Genomic DNA, 23,934 nt, shown 5'->3' with positions numbered 1-23,934 from the left:
CCTGATGGATTAGGTAACCTCTTTGAGTTTAAAAAATTGTCCTTTATTGTCCAAATGTCTGCCTTCACAGAAGACATGAAGACATTGTTCGAGATTAGATAATAAACAGCTAATTTTTGTTTTGTACTTTTTTGTAGGGTGCACCCAGGCAGAAACTCAAGATGGTTATGTTAACTTCTACAACTTGGCAGTCTTGATCTCTGGGTCAAACTGGCACTTTATTTTTACTGTCACTTCTCCTCCAGGTAATTTTATACAGTGTGCTTTTATTCTGTGTGTTTTTTTTTTTTGAGAAGATAATCCTTTCTCCCTTATAATGGGAATAGCTACTATCATGAATAAGAAGTCATCATAGTTTAGAAAATAAATTCACTTGACTGTATCATTAAGCTTGAGAAGAAAGAGCACATGTAGAAATGGAAACCTCAGGTTACTCCTGGTGAGCAAGAAACCAAATGTACATTTCCTTCTCAACATTGACGTTTACTTTCAGTGTTCTACTTGTTTTTTTCTTTTATTTACTTACCTGACATTTGGTTAGATATTAATAGGAGAATGTTAATTTATAAGAAAGAGAGTCATAGGATGTTGAAATTTTAACTTTGGGTCCTGTCCTCCTCAACCCCCTGCCAAATGGGGACAATACCATCAACATCCTGGCACTTCAGAATAAGGGGTATGTAAATTGCATATCTGATCCAGTTCTTTTTGACAAAACATGTAAAAAAACACCCTCTGGCGTATTAAATGTGACTCTCATGAAAATATATAATGATCATTTGTCAACATGTTATTTAACTCACTAATGAGGAAATCAGAAGATAAGAAAACTAATTAAAAGAGCATTTGGGAGATAGTGATCGTATAGCCAGGGAAGAAATATTGAAATAAGTTTGCATGGATACAGTGCAATAAAAGCAAAATTTTGATAGTCCAGTGTTTACAGATATCATCTGCATCCTTAACTGTATAAAAATTGTTTCAGCATGTCAATATTCTACAAATAAACATGTCTGGGTCCTAATAAATAAATAATAAATAGTAAGTGAAACAAATATATGTTTGAGAGAACTTAATAAACTTTCAATGGGCCTTTTGAAAATGTTCCAGTATGACACTGGTAAGATCTGTAATCATAATCATTTTTCCTTTAATTCCAAGTTTTGGATTTTTTTTTTGTTTTGTTTTTTTGAGATGGAATCTCACTCTGTCACCCAGGCTGGAGTGCAGTGGCACAATCTCGGCTCACTGCAACCTCCACCTCCCAGGTTCAAGCAATTCTTCTGCCTCAGCCTCCTGAGTCACTGGGATTACAGGCATGCGCCACCAAGCCTGGCTAATTTTTGTATTTTTAGTAGAAATGAGGTTTCACCATGTTGGCCAGGCGGGTCTCGAATTTCTGACCTTGTGATTCGCCTGCCTCAGCCTCCCTAAGTGCTGGGATTACAGGCATCAGTCACCACGCCCAGCCTGGATTTTTTTTTTTTTTTTTTTTTAACAAAAAGACTATCTTCTGAGATCAGATAATATTATTTCTCCCTGGCTATGTGATCATTATCTCTTAAATGCTATTTAAACTAGTTTCGTGTTCTTCTTGGTTTCTTCATTAATGAGATAAATAACCTGTTGACAAGTGCTCATTATATGTTTTCATGAGAGTCACATTTATACTTCAGAGGATGATTGCTTAAATACTTGTTAAAAGAGCAATTTACACACACTTTATGTGTCGAAGTGTCCTAACATAAGTACAGGTTCATAACAAACGTGTAGTGTCCTTGACCCTGGGATTCCCAATTCCCAGGGATTGTGCTGTAAGCTTGAGTTTTTGAATGGATATGTCTTAAAGGGTAAGACAGGCAGGAATGCATATTTCGTTCCAGATTTGTCTGACATTTAAAAGGCCTTTGTCGTTTAATTACCTCAGTAATTAATTAAGACTAAGCAAATACGTTATCAAGTTTATTTTAAGGAATAGGTTGTAAAACCAAATGCAAAATGTATTGTAGACAGAAACTTCTTGGTAACTCCTGTGATTTTGAACTGGTCTTGGTGTTCACGCTTAGTAGACTACTGCTTTATTGTAGTTTCTACTTACAGCCTGTAAAAAGAACTAACTGAAGAATCATTTGGAAAGTTTTCCCTTAGTGTTTTTCACTAAATTATTCTTCATAATTTTCAAGATCAAGTCTATTAGGTGAGACTCTTTCAGAATGAGATTTATAAAAGTTTAAATTTGGAGAGAATAGATGGAGGATAAAAAGAAAGGAAAAATATTAAATATCTGCACTTCTGTGACCCCTTGTTGACATCACACTGAGTAACGGTACACGTCCAGAGAGTAACTCCTTGTTTCCAAGTATATCAATGTGAAGTGCTAGAATGTTTGGGAAAGCAGCGTATATTCACACATTTTCGCCAATCAATGAAATTTCTTATTTCTAATAGGCTTCAAAATAATAGGTCTGATAAGCATTGTTTTATGTTATTGTTGTTTCTTTTGTTGTTTTGTGTATGTGTGTGTTTGTTGTTGTTGTTGTTATTTTTAGAGAGGGTCTCAATCTGTCACCCAACACCCAGGCTGGAGTGCAGTGGCTCAATCATGGCTCATTGCAGTCTCAACCTCCCAGGCTCAAGCAATCCTCCTACCTCAGCCTCCAAAGTAGCTGGGACTACAGACGTGTGTGCCACCACACCCAGTTGGTTTATTTTATTTTCTTTTTTGGTAGAGATGGGATCTAACTATGCTGCCCAGGCTGGTCTTAAACCCCTGGGCTCATGCTGGCGTTATAGGCATGAGTCCCCGTGCCTGGTCTGTTGTTTCATTCATTCATGAATCAAGCAGAGAATTTGCAATCATTTCCACTATTTTCCCTCATCTCTCCAATATCTTAGAGAGAAAAACAAATTATTATTCCTATTCTAGAAATACAGAAAATAGATCTGCCCAAGTATTTATGGAATCCTCTTAGGTCTGACATATTATCAAATCCAGCTCATTTATCACTTCTCAACTTCCTGAGACACTGTCAAGAGATAAGGGTTTCTGTAAGTTTGTAGTACTGACTTCGTAGCTAGCCTTTCCACATTCACTATCATTACCATGGTGTAGGCTGTGGCTTTTATGACCATTTCTTGGTGCCGTGGGGTTCTCAGGAGGCCCTCAGGGGCTGCTGCTGAGAAGAGATTAATGTAACCAGGTATCACCCACAAATCCACATCCCCCCCCCCTTCACCACAAATACAGTTAGCCAGAGAAACTCTACCTGTGGTTGCCAATTCCTTGGTTGGAATATTCTCCCTCCAGAAAGTCACATGGCTCACTCAGCTCATTCAGATTTCTTCTCAAATATCTCCTCCTCAAAGAGGACTCTTTTGGATCACTCAGTCTATACCATCCCCAATCCTCCCCACACCTCCAGCCACTGTGTCTTATAAACTCACTTTAGTTTTCTTTATGCACTTATCACTCCCTGGCTTTATAGTATCTACGTATTTATTTGTTTGTCTACTGTCCTCCATTGAGACCAAAGTTCCAAAGGGACAGAGATTCTGCTTAGTTTGACATTATATCCCAAGGGTGTAGAAAAGCCTGGTGCATCACAGCTACAAATAAATATTTGTTTATGAATAAGTGAATATATTGAGATTATTTTTAAGATTGCAGTTTTAAAAAATGTTCTGCTGCTAAGATAATTGAGAGCCAGTGGTCTCCACCCTTGGATTTAGATAATTTCGCCTGGTCACCCTGACTTTAGCTTCTCTGTCATTTTTGTGTTCTATACAAAAACGGACTGACTATATTTTATGTGGCTCATGTCACTTCTCAGTTTAGAATCTCCCCCTAGGCTGGGCAGGGTGGCTCATGGCTGTAATTCTGGCACTCTGGGAGGCTGAGGCTGAAGGATCGCTTGAGACCAGGAGTTCAAGACTAGCCTGGAAAACATAGCAATACCCCATCTCTACAATACATTAACAAAAAATTAGCCAGGTGTGGTGGCACATGGTTGTAGTCCCAACCACCTGGCAGGCTGAAGCAGGAGGATCATATGAGCCCAGGTGTTCAGGGCTACAGTGAGCTATAATTGTGCCACTCATTGTACTCAAGTTTGGGTGATAGAGCTAGACCCTGTCTCTATTAACTAAATAAAAATAAAAAAGAATCTTTTCTTCTGTGATACTTCATGCCTTCAGAATGTTCTCAAGGGCCTTTTGCCTGATATTTAATGCCCATCCAGATTTGTCTCAAATTCTTCTAGCATTAAGTTCCAGTATTTTCCTGCGTAAGTCTCCTAAGTATCAATAGCTATTTTCTCCTCTCTGTCTTTGTTTATGTATTTGCACAGCCTTCAGAGTCCCCTCAGATACTTCCTCCTCCAGGATGCTTTCCCTAATCGTATCAATGGAAAATAAACATCCAAAGCAATTGATTTGCATTATTCTAGTGGCATGTGTCACATCCTAATTTGTTTAACAAATGTTTGTTATGTGTATCTTATTTCATTTACTAGCTTGTAAATATCTTAAGAATGGGAACTGGTAACTTATCAACTTGACCCCGTAAACAATTACTGAGCAATCATTGACAAATGGATAAAAGTATAAAGAATTTAGTTTTTACTTCTGTAAATCCCAAGTAAAATCTATTCCCCCATCTCTGGGCCTGATTGAGCTTATTCAGATGCCCATAAAAAGCAATTACTTGATAACAAACAAGCCAAATATGGCTCAGATACATGATGTATACAGAGGAGATTTTGTTGTAGTAGCTTTGGGACCAAGTCAGCCAGAAGTCAAGAGATTGAAGATCTGACTGCGACTTCCAGTAAAATTGTCAGGTTCAGCCCAGTGAAAACACAGCAAAGAAAAACATGGTGTTTCCTTGAGTACATAAAATAAAAACTCTTTTTGCCTGAGTTATGTGGATGAAAGCAGAAGTTTGAAGTTTGCTTGTTTGTTTTGAATGAGCTGCTTTAAAAATGCTGGCTGAACTGTTCATAAACAAGTTTTTTTTTTAAATAAACCTGTTTGTATTGAGATATGATTGACACATGATAAACATATTTAAAGCATACCATTTGATACATTTTGATGAATGCCTACTCCCATGAAAGCATCCTCATTACTAGAATAATGAATATATTCATCACCCCCAAAATTAAAGGCAAGTTTTCAAACAATTTATTTTTAAAATGAATGTACTTTAAAATTGACATTTTTGTATGTGGTTTTATTACTTCAAATACATGTATAGATCCATGTAACCATCCCCACAGTCAGAATAAGGACCATTTCATCACCCCAAAAATCTGTTCTCACATACATGTAGCCTTTCTCCACCATTCATCCTTGGCAACCACTGATCTGTTCTTTAACTCTGTAGTTTTGTCTTTTCTACAGTGTTATATAAATGGAATCCTACAAGTGTGTACCATTCAGAGATGGGCTTCCCTTACTCAGCATAATGCCTTTTATGCTCATTCTAGTTGTTACAGGTTATCAATTGTGTGTTTGTTTCTTTCCCTTTTTCTTTCCTTTCTTTCTTTTTTGGCTGAGTAGTTTTCCATTGTCTAGATAAACTGTAGTTTGTTTATCCATTCCCCTGCTCAAGGACATTTGGGTTGTTCCTGGGTTTTGCAATGTACAGAGCTGCTAAAAACATTTATGTATGTGTTTTTATGCAGATAGGTAACTTTCTTTTTTAGATTATTTTATGACTCATTTCATAAATAATAATGGGGTGAGAAATTTTTCTGTCTCCATAAATGGGAGGAGTTTCAGATGAATTCTTACAGAGTTGAACTCTCTCAACAGGAGGATGCTATCTTGCCCCATCATTCATGGTCAGCAGTTCTATCTGCCATTGTTCTAGTTCTAGTTTTCCAGATAACATAACTCTCTAAGACAATATGGTGCTGCAGCAGAAGTCCCTATGCCCCTGTTCTGATGTGTTATATGGCACGTATTGAGTAGATACCTACATCAGAGCAAGTAATTTCACACATTCTGGAGCTGAGAATATTTTTATTCTCATTAGTGAAACATGAGTGAAAGAAGCTGAAATTTTGCATTGGTATGGAAGGTTAGTCTGAAAATTAAAAGAGAGAATTGGAAGAATTCTCAGTCAATAATTGACAGAATTGGAAATAACTATTATATGTTATTGTTGGAATCTTGTGATTCTGTAGAAATATAAATCTTGGATTTATAATTTATGTATTTATTAAATTTAATGAATATATATTGAACACCTACTATATCCCAGATACTATTATGAATGTATTTATTTTTACCATATTTTAATTATATTAGCATCTTATTAACATATCATTGAAACGTCTTCTTTTCCCCGCCATAGGAGTCAATTTTACAGCTCGATCCAAGCCATTTGCTGTCTTGCCTGTGACTAGGAAGGAGAAGTCGACCATCATCCTGGCTGCTTCCCTGTCCTCTGTGGCCTCATGGCTGGCTCTGAGCTGTCTGGTGGGCTGTTGGCTTAAAAGAAGCAAAAGCAGAAGTATGTAGTTTTTTTTTTTTATTTTGGAATGAAAATTTCTGAAAAAAAGTCATCATACATAACATATTAATGGTTCTTTTTCTTTCCCCAAAGACAAATTTTTGTGAGCTTCTCTAAAATATAAAATTACACAAAGCCAAATTGTTCAATTAATACATTAGAGACAAGGATTGCCTAATCTTAAGTAATAATAGCAATAATAATAAAAACTCATGTTTACTAAATACTCACTATGGAACACATTCTGAGCACTTCAGATAAAGGAATTTATTTAATCCGCACAACAACCCAATGAGGTGGGTGAAAAATATTGTAACTCACTTCAAAAAGTGAGTTAAAGAATCAGGGGAAACCAGCACTTTGGGAGGCAGAGGTGGGTGGATCACCTGAGGTTAGGATTTCGAGACCAGCCTGGCCAACATGGTGAAACCCTGTCTCTACTAAAAATACAAAAATTATCTGGGCATGGTGGCAGATACCTGTAATCCCAGCTACTCGGGAGGCTGAGGCAGGAGAATTGCTTGAACCTAGGAGGTGGTGGAGGTTGCAGTGAGCCGAGATTGCGCCATTGCACTCCAGCCTGGGTGACAGGAGTGAAATTCTGTCACCAAAAAAAAAAAAAAAAAAAAAAAAGAATCCAGGGAAATGTCATCCTCTCCTCTTCTCCTTTAAAAGGGGAGAGGGCTTAGTTTGTTTGTTCGTTTGTTTTTTAGCATAGGAATTAAGTAGGTTCCTAAATATTTCCCAGAAGTGGATGTTATTTTTTAATTTTTTAAAGCTGGAGACTTGTAGTCACTGAGGGAAAGAGGCTTTGTAAATGAAGCTTCTTTCTAGGAGTGGAGGAGATAGGTGAGCAGATCAGGCATTGGCAAATTCCTTATTCCACCCATTCCCCCAACCCTAGACCAGCCAATGAGTGAAAGAAATACTTGTCTTACTAGGAGGCCCTAGAAAACCAAAGTAAAAGCAAGAGTGAAGTTTAAAAGAGGAGAAATAAAGAGAGGCAAAGAGAAAAAGTCAAAATAAAGGTGAGAGGAAGTAGCATAGTCCCACTACTACAACATTCGCTGGGCTTGAAGCTCTGAGAGATGCTTGGGAAAGGAGGCTCCACTGGATACATTTTCTGTATTTGAACTGAGCTACAGCCTGGTATCCCTGTTTCTGTCTTCATCCTGTTGATCAGGACTGGACTAACTACAAGGCAGCTCCTTGTCTTTCTGAAGAAGAAGGGGATCTTGACCTCGTTCTGCCTTATGTTGCTGTGATTTACAGTTTTTTGTTTTTCCTTCTTAAAGTTCTATCTATATTCAGTGTATGTAGTGCTGTCTGCTTGTAAGTAGAATTTTCATAAATTTTTATCTCATGTGATCCCGTGAAGTAGGTGATTTGATTCTCATCTTCCATTTTGTATCTAAACCTAGTAGCCATGCAGGGGTCTCTCCCTAAGGTCTAACCTCACTTTTAATCCTAAGCTCTAGAGAAGGCTTTTTCTAACTCCTAAGCTCTGCTAACTCCACTTTTGATCCCCCAGCTCTAGATGTGACTTCTTCCTGCGTTTACAAATATATCTATTACTTCAGTGTCTTCCTTTTGCTCTTTCAACCTTTCAATATCTGTGGACACATTACCTTGTATGATATCCCCATATTTTCTTGACTGGGCACAGACTCCTATGTTAAACAAACAAAAAAGATGTAAAGAAATTGCAAGGAACTTTATGAAAGTTTTACAGTAGTCAGATCTGTATAAGTGATTTGTATTTTCTTCCTTATACCTTCTGTATTTTATATTTATTAAGTTTCTAAAATTAACTTTCATTTCTTCAGAATCAGAAAAATATATTGTTCCACAACTTACTCATAAAAAAAGATTCTCTGGTTAAGCTATATGCTCTCTGTGTCTGTCATTTTCAATTTGGGTCTAAGGACCTTGTTATGCTTTCAATAATTGTTGAGAATCTAAACAACTTTTGTCTATGTGGGTTCTATATCCATTAATATTTCCAAATTAGAAGTTTAAACAGAAAATTTTAAATTTATTCATTAACTTATTTTAAAATAATACATGCATTGTATGTAAACATAACATTTTAAATTAAAAAGTTGTATTTTCAAAAAATATATAGTGAAAAGAGTGTGGCATTCTTACAAACCTCTTTAATATCTTCCTTCATAGGCAGCTGGAATCTCTTGGCAGCTTCTGCATTCGACCTATTGCAATGTATTGTTTTTGCTGAAGTATATGAAGCAAACCAGGCTCAGTCAGATACATTGTAGAAAAGGGATGAGCATTTTAATAGCCTTTACAGATAATAGTGGACATTCTTCTTTCTTACTGCACCCAGACTTGACAAGAAGTAGTTACTTAAAGTGCCATCTCAATGTCCTTTTTGTACTTTGTTACATGAAAATCCACCAGTCTCATCATATACTTTGAATGGAGCTTTTATCCATGCATTACGCTTTGATCATTTTGAAAATATTGTTTCGTGGAGTCGTGAAGATCTTCTCAACGTTGACATATTTCATTCTACTATTCAAAAAGATCACATTTGTTAATAACATGAATCATTAAGAATTAGAAACCTGTGAAGCTCATGTAGTTGATACAAGTTTTCCCAAATTCCAAGTTTCCCATGAAAGGTTGAATTTTATCACTGGGAACAAACACTGTAAGTTGTTTCTGTTTTACAAGCTCACTTCATTCATTTGAGAAAAAATAAAATCTGCCAAATATACAAGCATGAGTAACCATAATTTCTCAATCATTATTTCAAGCTCTTTCAAGTAAAAATGGTGTTCCGTGAAAAAATAGCTAGTTCAGCTCAAAATTCAATTGCAAAATTGCTTTTTCTTGGGAAAATCACATATGAATTTTAAATAAAATTTAATTTTCTTTACTGCTTTATCAAAGATATTCTTAAGTAAAATTGGCTTTTGTTTTTTCTCTTCTTGTTGGTTTTTTGTTTTGTTTTGTTTTACTGTGATTTTATTTCAGGGTGTATCCTTCTTGATCACGCCTATCCAAAAAATGTATACCTTGTGGTTTTTACTAACATTTCTCTAATGATTAGTGATGATGAGCATTTTTTTCATATACTTTTGGCCACATGTATGTCTTCTTTTGAGAAGTGTCTGTTTACGTCTTTTGCCCATTTTTTAAAAATGGGATTGTTTGCTTTTTTGATTTTTGATTTAAGTTCTTATAGATTCTTGTATTAGACCTTTGTCAGATGCGTAGTTTGTGAATGTTTTCTCTCATTCTGTAGGTTGTTTGTTTACTCTGTTGATAGTTTCTTTTGCTGTGAAGAAGCTCTTTAGTTTAATTGGGTCCTGCTTTTTTTATTTATGTTTTTGTTGCATTTGCTTTTGGAGACTTCACATGAAAACTTTGCCAAGGCCTATGTCCAGAATGGTATTTCTTAGGTTTTTTTCTACGGTTTTTACAGTTTTGGGTCTTACATTTAAATCTTTAATCTATCTTAAGTGGAATTTTGCATATAGTGAAAGGAAAAGGTCAAGTTTCATTCTTCTGCATATGGCTAGCCAGCTATCCCAGCACCATTTATTGAAAAGGAGTCCTTTCACAATTGCTTGTTATTGTTGGCTTTGTTGAAGATGAGATGGTTGTATGTGTGCAGCTTCATTATTGAGTTCTCTCACCTGTTCCATTGGTCTATGTGTCTATTATTTTGCCAGTACCATTCTGTTTTGGTTACTCTACCTTTGTAGTATAGTTTGAAGTCTAGTATACAATAAGATACCATCTCACACCAGTCAGAATGGCAATTATTAAAAAGTTAAAACAGTAACAGATGTTGGCGAGGTTGTGGAGAAAAGGGAATGCTGATACACTGTTGGTGGGAATGTAAATTAGTTCAGCCACTATGCAAAACAGTTTGGAGATTTCTCAAAGAACTTAAAACAGAAGTTTTCAACTCAGTAATCCCATTACTGGGTATATACCCAAAAGAATATAAATCAGTCTGCCAAAAGGACACATGCATTTGAATGTTTATTGCAGCACTATTCACAATAGCAAAGACATGGAATCAACCTAGATGCCCATCAACAGTGTACTGGATAAAGAAAATGTGATACATATATACCATGGAATAGAATTCAGCCATAAAAAGAATGAAATCGCATCCTTTGCAGCAACATTGATGTGGCTGGAGGCCACTAAACTAAGTGAATTAATGCAGGAACAGAAAACCAAATACTGCATGTTGTCACTTATAAGTGGGAGCTAAACATTGGGTTCACATGGACACAAAGAGAGGAACAATAGAGACTAGGGCCTACTTGAGTGGGGAAGGTGGGAGGGGGGTAAGGGTTGAAAAACTGCCTATTTGGTACTATGTTCACTACTTGGGTGATGAAATCATTTGTACACCAAACCCCAGTGACATGCAATTTACCTGTAACAAACCTGTACATGTACCCCCTGAACCTAAAATAAAAGTTGAAAAAGAAAAAAAAAAGGTCTATTTCCCACCCATAACTATCTCCTTTTCATGCCATGTTATGGCATTACTTTGCCGTATTACAAATTTATTTGTTTGTCCTCTGCCATCCAAACTAGAATAAAAGCTCAGTGAGGGTAGGGATCAGATCTTTTTTACTCACCATAGTATTCCCAGAGCCTTAAACAGTGCCTGACATGAGGAATGTAAATATATTTTAGATGAATGAATTTATTAAATAAATGAATAGAAGATGAAGTATCTCTTCAGCCAGGGATAGACTGAAGATATACAATCTTCTATTAAAAGCCCTCCTCATCTTGCTTTTGGTGGCTTGTACTAGTCTCAATTCTTTGGTATTGATATCATACTGTAGTTACACAGGTTGTTGACAATGGAGAAGGCTGGGTGAAGATGCTTGAATCCTCCCTGTATATTTCTTGACAACTGCCTGTGAATCAATACTCATTTCAAAATTAAAGGTTAAAAAAAGTATTAGTAATATTCTGTCACCAGCTAATCTGTTCTGTCCAACGGAAGTATAACATGAGCCACATATGCAAGGCACATATGTAATTCTCTAGTAGCCATTTAACATAATATATCAAGAATATTATTCCAACATGTAATGAATATAAAAACATTAGGTAGTTTACACTTTTTTTCAAAATTGAGTGTGTACATTATACTTACAATACATCTCAATTTAACTAGTAACATTTTAAGTGATCAGTAGCCACATGTGTCTGCTATTTGCATCAGACAGTACAGTTTTATACCATAAAGTTGGTGGTCAGTATATAGGATTTTATGCCATTATTTCTTGAACTCTGAATATGTTATATGCTTTCTATTGCATGTATATGATAATTTTGGGACAAGGGTACATACAAGGGAAACACCTAAATGCTGATGGTCCCACTTACAAATAAAAATGTTCTTTTTATCTGAACAAAAAAAATCCTTTTTCTTCTCCATTAATACAGAAACAAAACCTGAAGAGATTCCTGAATCCCAGACTAATAATCAAAATAGTCATATCCACATCTCATCCAAACGCCGAGAATCACAAGGGCCCAAAAAAGAAGACACTGTGGTGGGAGAAGGTAAGCTTGGAGGGTGGAGATGATCCCCACAGGAGAGACCCACTGTGGATGGTCTGAGCCTCCCTCTCCTTCAGCTCTGTCTCTGAAGCAATTTGGTTTATAGCCCCTTCTTAGTCTTTGTTACTTTCCTTCAAAGAAATTATACCCCAGCAGAAAAATACACAGGTCTGGCTGGTTCAGTCAGCTATTCACCAATTATTTGAATTGATATTTATATTGTTTTTAGTAGAAGATTATTGGTTTAACATTTGAGTTCGTTACATAGAGGAAAGGGGAAACCAGAGTATAGGCATATAATCTTTCCTTTAGCTATTGCAAAGCTGCCAATTTGGCAACATTATTGAATTTGGGAAAGAAGAGTACAGTTGCCAAATACCAACTATGCAAATTAGATTGAGTACAGAACCCTCGACAAATGAGTCAGCTTTGTTAAGCTGTACTTTTTGTTGTTTAGTTGTACTTTTAGCAAAATGTAGTATTTGCCTCTATGGTGTGTTATGTCAGATGATATTACTTGTTATATTGTTAAATTGCCATTAGAATTAGTGCCAAACAGAGAAAAGATAAGCATTTGCCTGGGATGAATGCTTTGCCCTTGTCCTACTAAGAATGCTGCAAATAGGAAGACTGGGCAGAGCACAAGATGGCTTTGCCAAGTATGGGTATGATACATGAAAAATATTCATATAATTTCCATGGGCCTGAAACGTTTTAAAACATGTACTCCAAAAAGTCAATTATCATATTTTCTGCCTGAAAAGGCTTACCAATCTTAGTGGTTCTGAATGCGTGTTTAAGCAAAAAATAGCAGTCCAATGTTATTCTGCCTCTAAGTAGCTGAGTGATATCTTTCATGTGTGTGTTTATGTGCGTGTGTGTGTGTGTGCATGCATGCATGAGCATGAGTGTGTATCAGTTTGTTTGCTTGTTTGTATATTTTTCCATGAAAGAAATAAAGATTTGTTTGTTTTTTTCAATTTTCCCATCGTATTAGTTAGCCATACTCCAGTTCCTGGACCTGCACCAGAAGGTGGTAGAGGGTATGGGGGTGTGGTTGGGAGTGCTATTGAAATAAATAGAGAAAGAGAGAAGGGGATGGAAATTATTCAAGATTCCATCTAAGATTATTCTAATTTTGGTTTTTAGAAGCCTCTTGACCATATTATTGCATGTAAACTCAGGACAGGTGTTTGAACGCTGCCATCTGAATAGCTCTTCGTATTCAGCTGCCATCTGCAGAGAGTGGCAGGAGCAGTACTAATCTCTCTCTTAATCTCATATGGCCATCTATGTGAATTTCAGTGGCCTGCTTAAATTAACTACATTATGCAGTCCACAGTGCCTAACTGTTTTATTAAGGAACTTTTTTATGTGGTGGCTTATTAATAAATTATTAGGAATGAGACAGGGAAAGGGCTCTGTGGAAAAGTTTAGATTGAAGAGAGGGGAGCATCAAAGAGGCCATTTTATTAGGACATACAAGTTAAAAATAGAAAAATGTGTTATCCGAATCCTCCTCTGGGGATCACAGCAGATTTGTTTCCTTATCTTCTAAGCTTTGTACAAATCTGAAGAGTATCGTTTTGAAGACAAATAATGAAGCATCTCCTGCTTTTCTTTGGAAATTATTACCAGCTATGAAACACCTACTTATTGGTAGCTTTACATAAATTTTGTTTCATTCTATTATTGCCATGGCACTTTAGTTTCCCTTTTCCCTCTGTGTTTTTAAACTTTTAACATTTGCTGATAAAGTGACTGGCTGTCTGTCTCTCTCCAGCACTTTGCCTTCACTAAGCACTGCCATAGCACTTAGGATTATTGAGCTGTTGGAACTGAGCATGACTACTAGATTCAGATTATAAATTTACCACATTACAGCTTTTACCAAAAATGGCATGGTACGGTCAGGGTGCTAGAAAGTTGTGATGGGGGAAGAAGAGAGTAAAGTATTCATTCCTCCTATTTTACTGTTGCCAGGTTTTTTGATATCAAGAGCCATCTAAGCCCTCTTTTTAAATCCATGTCTGCTCATGTCACTCTTCTACTCATAAGATTTAATGAATTCTCATTGTCAGTTGGAGAATCAGGATAGTGTGACAGTTAAGAGCATAGAACCCAGAAGTCCAACAGACTGGGTTTAAATCTGACTCCCTGTTGACAGACTTTGTGGCCTCAAGTAAGAGAACTAATTTCTCTGTGTGTTTCAGTGTCCTCACCAGTAACATGGCCCTAGTGATACTGGCCATAGTTATGGTTATTATACAGAATAAGTGAATTACTGTCAGTAAAGAGCACAGAACAATTTCAGGCACACTATGTGTGCTATATCTGTGTTCACATCCAAGGCTCTTTTGGATTCCAGTAGTTATTACAACTCCTGGGGAAAAAAAAGACCCGCCCCTGCCTTCTTCTAAAAGAAATGTATTAATAGAAATTTTATCCAGGTTCACCAACTATACAAAAGGATGATGAATGCACATGTTTTTGGGGTCCTAACAGTTTTCTGCTGGCTGCTTTAGCTTCATAAGAATGACAGGGATAGGAAAGGACAGAGATAGCTTCATCTGGAAGCAAAGGAGCTGAGAACTAGAAATTGTCTCAAGTTCTCAGGAAAGCAAAACTATGTTTGGAAATTATTGATAAATAATGTGTCCATGTCATATAATAAAAAATGAACATTTTCTATTTTAAAACATGGATAAAATATAGTAGTTGTCCCACAAGACAACTTTAAAAAATAATCAGGAATAACAGCATGCCCACTGAATAAGATGAAGAGCCTGGTATGGTGGTATGCACCTGTATTTCCAACTATTCAGGAGGCTGAGGTGGAAGGATTGCATGAGCCTAAGAGTTTGAGGCTGCAGTGAGCTATGAAAATATCCACTGAACTCCAACCTGGGCAACATAATAAAACCCGTCTCTTAAAAAAAAATTGAAAAAGAATAAAGAGTTCCAATTCTATTTTCAATCAAGATCCAATATCATAATTAACAATGGAATATTAGAGGAATTCATATTCAAATGAGGAAAACACATAAGTCATTCTTACCATAATTTTATAACATATATTTTGGAATGCTAAGAAACACAGCATATATAAAACAAATTGGCCAGTCATGGCAGCTCACACCTGTAATCCCAGCACTTTGGGAGGCCGAAGTGGGCAGATCACCTGAGGTCAGGAGTTTGATACCAGCCTAGCCAATGTGGTGAAACCCCATCTCTACTAAAAATACAGAAAAAATTAGCTGGGTATGGTGGCACATGCCTGTAGTCACAGCTACTCGGGAGGCTGAGACTGGAGAATTGCTTGAAACCGGGAGGTGGAGGGCGCAGTGGGCCAAGATCACGCCACTGCATTCCAGCCTGGGTGACAGAGCGAGACTCCATCACAAAAAAAAAAAAAAAGATAAATAAAAATACAACAAATTAAGAGGACAATGATGGAAGTTGTTTTCAGATGATATGCTTTTTTAAGAATAACTTAAAAGATTCAACCATTAACTACCATGATTTATAAATATTTTGAATAACTCACTCAAATATAATGTCAGTCCAAAAAATTGTATAGGTCAATGGTATATATTTAGAAAAAAAATAAAGAAATGTACAATAGAGACCAAAGGATATACTGCCTTGAAAAAAGTCTTAACCAGTGTTATGTTGAACCTCTATAAAAATAAACTATAATTTATTAAATAGTATAAAGAGAAGACTTGAATACATAGGGAATTATAGTATGTTTCCAATTAGATTGACTATTATTGCAAATGCCTCAGTTTTTCTCAAATAAATGGGATTAATGTAATTCCAATCATTCTTTGCAATGTTGAATAGCATAAGATGGATTCCAAAGTTCATCAGAAAATATAGGCTAATGATACAAAGCCAATTTTCTAAAATAAATAGATTTTATGATAGTGGAAATGGGTAGCCCTATCAGGGAAATAATATTTATGTCACTATTCTTAAGATAATGTGATTCTGTTACAAGAATATATGGGCACATTAGTGGAAATAGCCCCAATTAGGTAGATATAGATATCGTATATAGGTAATAGATACAGGAATGAAATATATAATAAAAGAGAAAATAAAAGTAAATATAAAGGAAAACAGTTTATAAAAGGTTTAGCAAATTTGACTATTTAGAACATTTATCAGTCTCGATTCACATTTTATAAAATATTACAAAGGAAATTCCAGACGGATTAATGAGTTAAATTAGGTTTACTAAAACACATCCATTTCTAGAGTATCACAAAAACAATAAAATGCAGATTACTTATGATATAATGTGCAACTACAGACATTTTCCTTTTTATTTTTCTCTAATTTTTATGCCTCCTCAATTGTCATGCATTGCTTATTAAAAATAAATAATATTTTTCACATAAAGGAACAAATTCTCTAGAGAAGATAGAAGCATTAGTATTTAATTATGGCATATACATTCCCTGATATGTGGGCAGGACTATTGCCCATTATTGACAAATGAGAAACCAAGATGGTTGATTCTTGTTGTTGGTTGATCTGTTGTTCATCCCTCTGCTTCAGATCCTGTTTAGGCTCAAAATTCCAGGCAATTATATTTGGCTTTCTGTACTGAATCCAGATCATCCAACACTGAATGTTGCATATGGAACTAGGCTCAAAAAATATGAACAGGGTAGGGGGAGGTAGAGAGAGAGAGAGGGGAGATGCATTGTTAATATTCTTATTGCAAAAGAAGCCAGTGACTAGTACCCATACAAATTTTAAAAGTCAAAGGCACAGTGCATATTTGCTGCTCAAGAAAGTTTTGTAAGTTGGAAGAGGCTAAGGATAGCTGGAAAAGCTGTAGCTGACTGTGGGTGGACCCAAAAGAACCCAGAACCAGTGAGTCTTCCTTTCCATAGAGAAGAGATATAGGTTCCCCATATTGTATCCCATTTTCCCTAAAACTTGATCAAATCCACCAGTGGCATTCTAAGAGGCATGGAGGAACAGTTTAAAATCCCATCTTTTCATTTTAATGGGAACTCATCAACAAGGCAGAGGTGGAAAGGAGGCATGACAATTCATATGTTTTGATACTCACTATCCTTCCTTCCCTAAAACCCAAACATTCAGCTGAATGCCTTAGGACACGTATCTGCTATAAATTCATTTTTTATCTAATTGTCTGAGATCTAAGCTTCCTGTGGAGGTCCGAGATCAAAGGATTTGATTCCTTCTGATGTCGGCGCTGACACATAATGTGTGCTGACTTAGTTCTGTCTATAACCTCACAGTAGGAGGCGGCCAGCCTCTCTGGGCACCTTTACACAGTGAACTTTCATTTCGGCTGGGGAGTCTGTCAGGTATGTTGCTGATTGGAGCTGCCATGTAAATAATTCATGGGAGATTTTTAAATGTTTTGGGGTCTGCAAAGGAAAGCTATGCTTGTGTTAGTCTTTCATGAATAGATGCGGACTTAAAGAACAAGGGGGAAAAGATTTCCAATGAAGGTCTCTCAAAAACAAGATAACAGTATCTTCAATGGATTGAAAATAGGCGACTTGCAGTGTTTGATTCCTCTTGTATGAAGCACTATTGGTTTTACCAAGGGATTAAAATTCAAAGCCTTTTTTGTCTTTTTAAAGTTTGCTTCTACCTGATAATTTATTATTCTTGTTCTTTGGTTATTTGCTGATCCTGATAGACTATGTCTTTTCCACCTGGTGGGAGCAGTAATTATGGAGATGATGCCCAGCTCAGTGCTTGGCAGAGGACTGGGCATAATGAGGGAGCAAGGTTGACGGCACACAAACATTTCTTCCTTGAAGGAACTCAAATTCCTAAGAGGAAGATGAGACTGTCACATAAGGAAAGGTGACTAATAATAGAAGCAACTGTGCAGGTCAAATGAGAAACTCCAGACAAGTATTGAGGCATAAATCAATGTAGTTTGAGCTGTGAAGAAACACTTCTGGAAGGAGCTGCAGGTTCCTTAGGAAAACTAGGGTAACCTGAAAGTTCTTATAGCTCTAAGCAAGAGAATCATCCCATAGTTTGATGGCTGTAGAAGATACATGCTAGGCAAATGGACTGTGGAACAGGAGACAGAAAATGTGAATAACGTGGGCTTATCATAATATTAACAGATGTGTCATGGAAATAATAGGAACAACATGATTATCTTTTTTTACTGCTCTAAATCAAAAGCACTTTATATATATAATATATATATTATATATATATAATGTTATTACTTTCTCTCATCCTTACCTCATTTTCCAGATTAAATTGAAGTGGGAAATTGGTGTTGTTTATCCCAATACTGTCTCTTATAGTATGAATCAGACAGGATTACTATCTCCTAACACAAACCAAGACAGCTCTCAATGAACTCAGGAAAAAAATAACAAAAAGCTTAATAAGTTAAGCATCTTCAATACATACAAATGCGTGGTTAATGTATTTGGTGGTGAGATGTGAGAAAAGCAGGGACAGTAACCGTAGTAAAGGTAGATGACAGTATTACCATCTACCCCCCAGGGTTTAGGACAAGTTCAACATTTTTCTCACTGTAAGGCATATGAATAGTGACATTTGCATGCATGGTATACTCCCATGCATGTATCCCACTGAACATTCTTAACTTTCCATTGCAGTCTTTATCTTTACACAGTATTATATGGTGCCTAGATCATCTGTTTATGTATATTGTACTCTTCTGAGTTGATGTTCAGGTCTGTTTGATAGAAAAATAAGAGACAAATATAATGTCAAAGAGGAAATCAATTAAAACAACATTGCTTAAATAAATATATTTTAGTAAATTTTGAAGTAGCACCTGAGAATAAATTAAAATTATGCAACTAAAGCCCAGAGAGGCTGAAAGGATGAAAGTCATGAAGCCAGATAGCAGGAGAAGGGGAACTTGGGCCTAATTTTGTGACTTGAGCGTAATGTGCCATCTCTCCTTCTACTGTTATGCAACCATACATGTACACATCATATACATAGATGTTTATGTGATTATTTCTGCAAATATTTATATTCATGTTTTTATAAAACCAAAGATATTTAAATTGTGAACTTGGTATAAAAGCCTAAGTATTAGATAGGACTGGTTTTTATAGTTCATATCTCTTAACACAGGTGTGAGTTGGCCTATTGGTAAGATGGCCTGTTGGTAAGTTGGCCTGTTGGTAAGTGTGAGTTGGCCAGTTGGTAAGGCCTGACCATGGTCTGGTTTTTGCATTGAAGCCTAGCGCTTACAATGAAAAATCCTCATTCAATTATCAACATCATGTAAGTGTTTTTTGAGGAAGAAGTATTACCAATTTTTTATTACATATTTGGAGTGTCTGATAAAAGATATTTGGAAATCAAAGAGCTGATGTAATTCAATCTTTGATTTGACAATATCTTGTCAGAAATGCTAACTATGCAAAATGTGTAATTAACTGGTTGAAAACTAAATCCATGTCTTCCCCTATTTGTTTTCCCCCCAGATATGAGAATGAAGGTCATGCTGGGCAAGGTGAACCAGTGCCCCCACCAGTTGATGAATGGAGTGTCCAGAAGGAAAGTTAGCCGCCACTTTGTCCGAGAGGAAGAGGCTGCTGTGCCTGCTCCTGGTACTACCAGCATCACATCCCATGGGCACATCTGTGCTCCAGGTGCTCCTGCTCAGCAAGTGTACCTGCAAGAGACTGGGAACTGGAAGGAGGGCCAAGAGCAGTTCCTCAGATACCAGCTGGCAGGCCAAGATCAGCTGCTGCTGCTATGCCCAGACTTCAGACAAGAGAGGCAGCAGTTGCCAGGGCAAAGTCGGCTGAGTAAGCAAAGTGGCAGCTTGGGGCTTTCCCAAGAGAAGAAAGCCTCCTGCGGGGCCACTGAGGCATTCTGCCTTCATTCAGTACACCCGGAAACTATTCAGGAGCAATTGTGATCAGGCAAGTTGCGGGCATTTGGCCTGAAAGGCAGAATGTTCCAAATATTTCTGGATAATAAGCAGGGGAAGTGAGGACTGTCCTGCTGGGACAACTAAGAAGAGAGAATGTGGACTCTGAATCCCTTTTTCAACTTTAAAATGGAAAACAATCATATAAATGCTTACAGACTGAAAAATGTCTGATACATATTTTGCAGCTATCACGATCCTAGTTCAATGCTAGGCAAATTACGGCACTTGTTAATTATTTACCAGTTTTTAACTGAAGCCTGATTTCAGCAACTTGATAATGGCGTAATACTGACTTATACCAGCAGGGGTTATTATTAAGCGTTCTCTGGATTGACCACCCACAATGCTTTGAGCTTCTCTTATAGAAGGGATCATGAAAAGGTCTGGTCACTACAGTTCAATTCCACACTGTTACAGAGAAGCATTTCTTTATCCTGTAGTAACATTTGAAGGGACAGTTCAACACCCTGCTCCCTGATCTGTCAGAGCTTACCTTCCAACCACAAGGCAACTTCCTGACTTTTTACAAGTGGGTTTTATTTCCTGGTTTAAATTCAATCATTATTGAGAGCCTACAGTAGTGTGAGCATATCAAATTTGCACTTCATGAGGATTTACACATGAAAATTGATATTCTCATGGGCTTTGCTGAGTTTAGTTAAGGACAAAGATGTAAAAATGCCACATTTGGGAAAGGAAATTTTGTATGACCACTGTTGTATTTTTCAGTGATTCTCTCTGTTAGTAGCTGGGTCACATTTACAACTGGAAAAGAACTACATTGGGAGATCAGAGAAAGCCAAGTGGCCAAGTCCTTTATCAAAAAGCTGCTTTTTGGAGAAGATGATGCATAAAGCTGTGATACTAAGGAGAGGAGAGATTATGTCATGTGCAACTGCTCTAGGCTGTGCAGGGGGTTTAAATGGAGATCAGAACAAAGGCTCACCTGGTATTGATACATTTGGTAAGGTTGTTAAAGGCAATTTCACCAAATTCACACATTTGTACGGGGCCCTTTTCTTTTCAAACTGAAGAATACTTTAAACAGCCTGACTGTGTCCTTGGCTCTGGATCCAGAAGGCCTTATGCTCCAAGCATGTAAAGAAAAGATCGCAGGAATGTGGAGAGCTTCCAAAAAGAGATTGCTCTCAGATTTTCCTGAAAATCCTGAAAACCAGGATTTTCCAATCTCTACAATGTTAAGGGGTTGTTGTGTAGTTGCGTTGGAAGAGAGAAAGGAAACACACTCTTTCATTGCTGAATTCTAAATGATGATGCCCTGAATTAGTTGTATGAGAAGTACTGGCAGAAAGCTGTTATGTCTGCAGGGCATCAAGGGGGAGGTGTGTCTCACCCTACTATGAATTGGCAGAAATGTTTTAACCTCTTCTTTAGGCATCTGGTGAGTATTGCAGATCTTCAGGCTGTCCCTAAAAGGAGGTAGGTAGCCTTCTCTGTGGTCACTGTGTTGGATTTGGAAGAAAATATAAGTAGATGTTAAGGTCAGTGCTCCCCAAGAGATTTCAATCCAGGCTATCTGTGTTCAGGGACTGATTTGCAAGAAGTTGGTTTATAGACGTTTACTCTGGAGGCACGAGCTGGCTGCCTGCTGAGTAAATCCTCTTTGTAGATGATGTATTTTCCTTGCGCACCAACAGAATTAAAAACAAAAAACAAAAAAAATAACTCGAATGACTTAGGCAGAACATGCCTTCCCTAGTTTAATTAGTCCCTGTTATAACCAGTTATTTATCTTTTTTTGTAGATTCTCGGTCTTGAAGTCATTTGCCTTTGCAATCTCTACTTTAGTACACTCATTGGATCCTCAAAGAGCCGTAAGCTTTTTGGAAAAAAACATTTCAGAAGTGAAGGCTTTTGAGGTTTATAAAATGGTAGCAGTCTTAGTCCTTGCCCTGCCTCAGTTTACCTGCACATTCTTTCTTTCATTTCCTCGGATTCTTTCACCACTTTTTAAGTTTTTTTCCACAGGTATTTTTCCTGAGCTCTGTACCATGCATTTAGCTGCCTAGTGAGAATATCCAGTAGGTTATCCTATAGCTACTATGAAGTTAACACAGCCCAAAAACCTACTTCTCCTTGTGTTGGTTTCCAACTCCATGAATGATATCACTGCACTCAGACCAGAAATCTAGAAGTCAGTCATGACTCTTCATTCTATTTCGCCCTTCGCAAAGAGTTAGCTGCCAGCTCTGTTATTTCTGCCCCTTCTTTACCCTTCTCCCAATTTTTATTATCTTCTTATTTATCCTCTATGTGTCACAAGACCAATCTTTCTGGGAGGCATGTTTTATCCTATCCCTCTGTGTAGGAATAACCATAGTTATCTTACTAATTCCATCCCAGAAAAGCCTGTGATCCCTGAGGCCAGAATTGACTCTTTGGGCCTAAATAGCAGCTATAAACATCTTCAGTAACTTGCCAGGCTCTAGCATGTGGCATGGAATTTTGGCATCTAGCTAAAATTCCTCAACCCATAGTTAAGCTACTCCTCTTTCTCCTAAAAAAAAAAAAAAAAAAAAAATGAGAGAATTGGGGAAACACCAAAAGCAAAGAGAGCAGCTCTATGTTCATTCATGTCTGGAGATGAGCCAATTTGAGCACCACTGTAGGCCAACTCTAAATTTATTCAGATCGTTAACATGGGTAACCCAGCAAATATTTCCCAGCAGTGACAATCTACACCCTTTATCTAAATAAATATTGAGATGTGCTTTTTTCCTGTATTAGTTCAAAGAATCTCTTCTTGCCTCCCATTGCTGATTTTCTGTATTGATGGACTCATTTCTCTCAAGAGATTGGACAAGCTAAAATTCTAGAGAGTTCAAAAGTGTTTGAAAGTACATTTTAAGTGTTCTCACCACAAAAAATGCTAGTGTGTGAGGTGATACATATGTTAATTAGTTCAACTGATCCATTCCACAATGTATACATATTTCAAACTATCGAATTGTACATGATAAATATATACAATTTTTATTTGTCAAATAAAGAACGTCTATAAATATTTATAGATGTCAAAATTGAGAAAGAAGTATATATGGAGCTACAGTTGTTTTGACCATCTCTCTATGCTTTTTGTTTGGGGAGGGGGACATTTTTTGGGGGGCAGGGACTGTGTTCAGGGAAAGTACCTGACCAACAGAACTTCAAGTCTCTTCCAGAATGAGAGACTCAGCTTATCTGATCAAGGTGAACTTGCCCTTCAATAGACTTGCCCTTGTTACTGCCCAGTGAGGCCACCAAGGACCAAGAACAGTTGAACTGTCTCAGGGCCTTCCCCTTTCAACAATTTAGTTGAATGACTCCCTTCCATCTATCAGTCTTACTCCAAATATATGAAATTACTATACATTGAAATGCATGCAAACTATATGCAAAAATGAGTCTGAGGAAATCAAATGCAAATCATATGCAAATATTATTCAACCAAGCTTCTATAAAATTGTACGTGTCAATAACAGTAAAGAATTTTAATTAATTCTGTCATTTAAAATTCATGCATTCCATATTTTGCTTTCAGAACTTACAGTCTATGCCAATTTTGAAAAAACTATAAGCACAAGGAATTAAATACTATTGAGTATAGAACTGTTGATTTCAACATACACTATAGCACTTTGACTAATTACAGATATATTTGAGAGAAAAGTCACATTTCTACAAGGTAATTTTCAAAAAGATAAAACTTTTCTGTAAACTTAAATGTGGATTAAGTGGCAGAATACAGAGATTTGAATGTTTACAAATATTCTTCTAGCATTTGTTCTTTTTATTTGGTGATTTCTTTGCTCAGAACAATTTAGAAAATTTATTTAATGCATTTTTAGGACTTTCTAGATTTTAAGGGATTCAAATAATTAATTGTCCATACATTATCTCTTAT

General features: G+C 36.7%; 1 protein-coding gene and 1 long non-coding RNA gene across 2 annotated transcripts in view; one reads left to right on the top strand and one right to left on the bottom strand.

Annotated features, from left to right (window-relative positions):
* PKHD1 (PKHD1 ciliary IPT domain containing fibrocystin/polyductin) overlaps positions 1 to 22,989 on the top strand; it is a 460,859-nt gene extending 437,870 nt beyond the window's left edge. The window contains exons 63-66 of the mRNA XM_031012474.3: positions 138 to 245; positions 6,359 to 6,517; positions 11,969 to 12,088; positions 19,576 to 22,989. Of these exons, the coding sequence (XP_030868334.2) occupies positions 138 to 245; positions 6,359 to 6,517; positions 11,969 to 12,088; positions 19,576 to 20,015 (827 nt within the window). The 3' untranslated portion in view covers positions 20,016 to 22,989. The remainder of the gene's footprint in view (positions 1 to 137; positions 246 to 6,358; positions 6,518 to 11,968; positions 12,089 to 19,575) is intronic.
* On the bottom strand, positions 16,509 to 17,231 carry LOC109027403 (uncharacterized). Its single transcript, XR_002006600.1, has 2 exons — positions 17,175 to 17,231; positions 16,509 to 16,739 (listed from the first exon to the last, which is right to left on the bottom strand). It is a non-coding gene; the product is annotated as an uncharacterized lncRNA (long non-coding RNA).
* Positions 22,990 to 23,934: the final 945 nt, after the last annotated feature.

Source organism: Gorilla gorilla, chromosome 5 (genome assembly GCF_029281585.2).
Source record: "Gorilla gorilla gorilla isolate KB3781 chromosome 5, NHGRI_mGorGor1-v2.1_pri, whole genome shotgun sequence".
NCBI lineage: Eukaryota > Metazoa > Chordata > Mammalia > Primates > Hominidae > Gorilla > Gorilla gorilla.
The sequence above is the reverse complement of the archived record's forward strand: the minus strand, read 5'-3'. Positions and strand labels throughout refer to the sequence as shown.